We start from the raw sequence: 4,848 nt of genomic DNA, 5'->3' as shown, positions 1-4,848 counted from the left end.
CTGTTTCACAACAACAATACGATGAACTCATATCCACCGAAAACAAAAAATGTCGAACAAACTCACAAAATACTAAACAACTATTTTAGCTGGACTGCACATTCTGCTCAAAGTTGAGCCAAACATGTATATTCTCGGCGAATCGTATTTCATAAAATCTGTATGCAACCATACACCATGTGTAAAATTGGGTGGTTAGTGGTTATAGACCATTTATAAAATATACATAGGCTATCTTATGAAAGCCCCCCACCCCTACCCCTGCCAAACCCATACACATAGGCAAAGATAGTGACAAGTCAATTAATTGTTAACTGAAGTCTGGAAAAATTAGAAACTGCTGCAAGTGAGACCTCATCATATACCTCTGATTGTACAAATGAACACTTTTAGCACTATTAAGAGCTATATGTAAAAGTCATTGCAGACTGCATCTGACAACTAAACGGAGAGTAGCCTAGATATAAATCAGATCCGGGCCGTATCCGTCCAGGAGTCTGCTGTAATGCAATCACAAAGTGGTTCGGTTTTTCTATAGACAAAATCAAGATTTCAAATGCCCAAGTTTGTGTGTGATCCATAAACCAATTACTAACGTAATGATACTTAAAAAATAACTTATTTATGCTTCTCTTCCCGTTAATTGCTGCCGCTAACCACCAGACTAACAGTTAATTAATGAATCGGGTGTTATTCAAATTTGACATGTTTTCCTCTGTAGATCTCTATGTTGTCCGACTTGAGTCCGAAAGAATCTTACTACGTCCAGTTGAAATATTCAGAAGGGCAATGTATCCAGGAACAGTTTATCGATGATTGCCGGCGGTGGAACCAAATCTTCAAGTTTTAGGTAGAAAATACGCTGCAGTCCTTGCGTGCACAAAGTGCGCAACTCGGGGAGCTTCCCCAAAAGTTTGGACAGGTGATTTTGACTGTGGGTGCCGTTGAACGTTACTTGGTCTTTCAGGCAGTTTAAAATTCTGTTCTGAAGTCCCTCCACTTTCCTCGGCTCTTTCAGTCCGTGTCTCTCTGTAGAAATAAAATGTGTCATTAAGGGACATGGGCCTTGCCACCAACACACGCGAAAGAGAAGGCGCACAGAGATTGTAAAATGGGATGCATTCTAGAGCTTATAAGGTCAGATTTATACGTTAACTCAGGTTTATTTGGCACACCTGTAACCATGGTGAGCGCAGCGATGCAGGAGAATGAAGAGACGTCCAGATTCAGACTCTGCAGGTTAGCTGAAAACTCCACTATGGAGTCGATCCAGTCTCCAAAGCCCCGCACACACTGCAGCCTATGCAGGACCACTCCGTTACAAAAAATGAGCTTGCCCTCCATCGGGTTAGATCTGTGGAAGGGACAGTGCGTGTAGGTAAATACATGTGCGCTCTGCATTAGGCTACGTTTGCCAAACTTCGTTTTTTTTTTTGTGAGGAAGATATACTGGCATACCTGTAGGCTAGACGAAGAACGAAGAGCTCCAAAAAGGCCGATTCAAAGAGCAGGTCTTGATCCGGTTGAGGAAGATCAGAGAATCCTGGTATCTTTTCGGCCCAGCCCCGAATGATGCCCATGGAGCCAGTCAGCAGGTCGTAGAACTGCTGGATGTGCTCCGTGTCATCTCCAACGACATGGTAGTCTGGGTTAGCTTGAAACTGGAATTTAATTAAAACGCGTTAAATTGGCCCTTAAAATATACGACCAGCGACAACGCTGAAGAAAGCCTACCTAGGCTACTTGCAAAGAGGTATTTGTAGGACAGTTACACACTTATGTGCTTATTATTACGCTCACAATTTAGATAATCACAGGAGGAAGTCTTGTAACAAGTTGTGTTTAGAATTATGTGATCCCATTCACTCCATAATGAAACACCAATCCATAACCGTGGATCATTAAGGCTTAATATCATAAATAATCTTGAATTCTGATGATTTTACACCTGCATTTATTTGATAGTGTGTATTTCCATCGATAACTTCAACATCTGGAATTGAGAGGACGTTCTGTTGAGCGGAATATTTTCACTCACTCTTGAGTAGTCGAGTCGGGACATGGGCGGGTTTGAATCCATGTGGGCCCTGACAAGAGCTGTGGAAAGACTGACAGGTGGCGATGTTGACTGATCTGGTGGAGTCTTCATCTTGGACGGCAAACGACCTCTGCGACCCTTTAAATTAGCAGTCCTAACAACTGACAAAAAACAAACATGTATTTGTCAGTAAGGTTTAGCTGAATAAAAGGTTGTTATGTTACTGACTTCACTGCCATAGTCCTATTGATAAATTATTATATTGTAAACATTACGGCGTAGAGACATAAGTACCTTCTTTAACCATTCCCACAACAAGGCACTTCTGAAAACGACAGTACTGGCACCGATTCCTCCGTCGTTTATCAACAGGACAGTTTTTGTTGGCAAGGCAGACGTACTTGGCGTTTTTCTGCACAGTTCTCTGAAAACGACACCAAGTGGGGGGGGGGGGGGGGGGTCATATGCAGTAAAACGCAATTTCAAAGTAGAAAAAAGTTGTCAAACACTTGTCCGGCCCAATTAGGGAGGCACGGTTCGAAATGGATAGCGTTGGTACTTCAGATCCTGATCTCTAATCTAAAGCTGCGTAATGCATTCAAGGGGCGGACAGAGCAGACATTCAGTAAATACAAATACGTGGGCAGTCATAATTTCTGCTCCCCTGGCACTCTCTCCAGCTCTCCTCCCATCGGACCACAGAGATTATTCTATCAGGATGGTGAAATAAAGAGCGCGTTTAATTTGACCCTGGGGATTTTCGCTCGGTTGACCGAGTCACTGTTTTCAGCCCAAACCAATTTCTTTCCAAATGAAGGTTTTGTCAAAAATGAATAAATACTTGACAAAAAAGCCCCTGAGAGCACACTCATTTGCAAGTATTGCGTGCATCCAGATAATACAACTATTGCCAATTAATGGCTGGATGGTAGGCTACTCAAAATATTTACTGAATATATTAACTCGTTTTCCAAAGTGTGCCCGAACATTTTTTTCCCCAGTGATATACCAATTATGTATTGTTATTGAAACAATTCAGAGACATATCACGTTGGAGGCAAGACTTTCGCGTGTGAGAGTGGTTAAAACCTACCTTGAAGAATCCCTTGCAGCCCTCGCAGGTGCGCACTCCATAGTGCTGACAGGCTGCGTTGTCTCCGCACACGGCACACAAGCTCTCGGCGGACGGTGACCCCCTGGGCGGAGGCGATGGAACTCGTTCCATCAGATGGTGCCCATGGCCGAGCGGTAGGGAGTGGTGGAAGCCAATTCCATGCTGCTTTCGGAGGGCGCCGGGAACGGAAAAGTTCTGCCCCTCCAACACACGGTGGCCTGCAGGGGAGCTGTCGAATCGCATCGTGCAGCCAGACACAGGCGCACACTGCGATGCCTGTTTGAAGGAGAACAGCCGGGACACAGCGCTTTTGCGCTGATGATCCATCATATGTGAGGTTGCAACATAGTTTGGATGGAAAGTGTGAAGGGAACCTGTTTCGTCCCACCCGTGATTCGTTGTGACTGAAAAGTTTGGCGGGGCCGAGAGACTGGGAGAAGAAGATTTGTAGTACATGGAACCCGAGTGAGGAATCATCTCCTCGGACTGATGCGGAAGGTGAGGTTGGGGATGGTATCCGTGTACGGACACGTCTTCGACTTTTATGGATAGCTGATCCCCGGCGTGAGACATTTGGTAGAGGCAAGGGGGTTTAACCTCGTAGCTGGAATTGTAGGTGTCCACGAAAGTGCTGAAACTCGGGAGGGATGTGGTGGCTGAGATCTCAGCGTTAGTCAAGTCCATGCTAAACTTGACAAACTCGGGCGTCAGGAAGTCGCAGCTGTACTCTCTGGTTGGCGTGTAGTTGTAGCTCTGGGATGCTGGACTTGCTCCTTGCGGCGATGACCCATATTGAGCCTGGACGCAGGGCATGGCTGTCAACGAGAGGAGGGAAGACGTCTGAACAATATGACTCTGAATTTTGTGCAAATATACAAAAATGTGAACGCATGTTCAAGACTACCTGGCGGGTGAGAGACTCGCCTATTGCTACCATAATAACACGCATGTGTCTGTGCGCAATGCAGTGTTTAAACTGCAAACAGACCTTAAGTGATTGTAGTAAACAAAGAATACTTGTAGCAAAAACATCATGACGCAGTTGTCAGCGCAATTGTGCTAGCCACGTTCCATCTGTCATACTTATTATAATTTGAGCACAGATCAAACGATAAACTTAATTTTTGATAAACTAGTCTTTTAGTAGTCTTTTTGTATAATTCATTTTAGTAGTCTTTTTGTATAATTTCAGCGAGTTTGGACTCTTCGAATCATATGAAGAAAAACGCACTCGCTTATTTAGTTGGACTGCTTACATCTGTCTCGCTGACTAATCTCATTCTGTCCAAATCCCACCACCGAATTAAAATATAACATTGTATTACCCTTATCAGCATATCTTCTTCTCCATGAACAAATATGTCTACAGCATTAAAACTTTTGAAGTTCGAAAAACGCTGAATTAACAACTATCTCTTTTAGGAATATTCTGTTGCAACTTTAATCCGTCATGCAGCTTCAAGTTTGTGACCTTGTAACCATATGTCTCCCCCCCCCCCCCCACACACACACATAGACCTATGCAGACAACACACCAATACAGCTAAAACAAATCGCGCAAACATTCAAAATGATTAAATGGTTATTATATATGAGCTAAAACTGGAGTACCTTCAGGTGTCAGCACCGCCCTTTATCCATACAGATGAGTGGTCAGATATTAATGATTGTATCCTAGTCACTGGATAATCTGGCG

At 43.9% G+C, this 4,848-nt stretch overlaps 1 protein-coding gene across 1 annotated transcript; it reads right to left on the bottom strand.

The window, feature by feature from the left end:
• Positions 1–693: 693 nt before the first annotated feature.
• On the bottom strand, positions 694–4,848 carry LOC308375081 (nuclear receptor subfamily 4 group A member 2-like). The gene is made up of 7 exons (XM_080851127.1): positions 4,764–4,848; positions 3,132–3,967; positions 2,333–2,462; positions 2,039–2,199; positions 1,459–1,661; positions 1,176–1,354; positions 694–1,029 (listed from the first exon to the last, which is right to left on the bottom strand). Exons 2-7 carry the CDS (start codon positions 3,963–3,965, stop codon positions 779–781), a joined length of 1,758 nt encoding a protein of 585 aa, XP_080707253.1. The 5' UTR covers positions 3,966–3,967; positions 4,764–4,848; the 3' UTR covers positions 694–778.

Source organism: Sprattus sprattus (assembly GCF_963457725.1).
Source record: "Sprattus sprattus genome assembly, chromosome: 14".
NCBI lineage: Eukaryota > Metazoa > Chordata > Actinopteri > Clupeiformes > Clupeidae > Sprattus > Sprattus sprattus.
The sequence above is the reverse complement of the archived record's forward strand: the minus strand, read 5'-3'. Positions and strand labels throughout refer to the sequence as shown.

Excerpts from the sequence above, each read along its gene's own strand:
- LOC308375081 (XM_080851127.1), bottom strand. The coding sequence starts at position 3,965 with ATGCCCTGCGTCCAGGCTCAATATGGGTCATCGCCGCAAGGAGCAAGT. Across the intron at positions 1,662-2,038 it reads CCCGACTCGACTACTCAAGA|TTTCAAGCTAACCCAGACTA; the intron begins GTGAGTGAAAAT and ends ATTAAATTCCAG. Across the intron at positions 1,030-1,175 it reads TGCGCTCACCATGGTTACAG|AGAGACACGGACTGAAAGAG; the intron begins GTGTGCCAAATA and ends TTATTTCTACAG.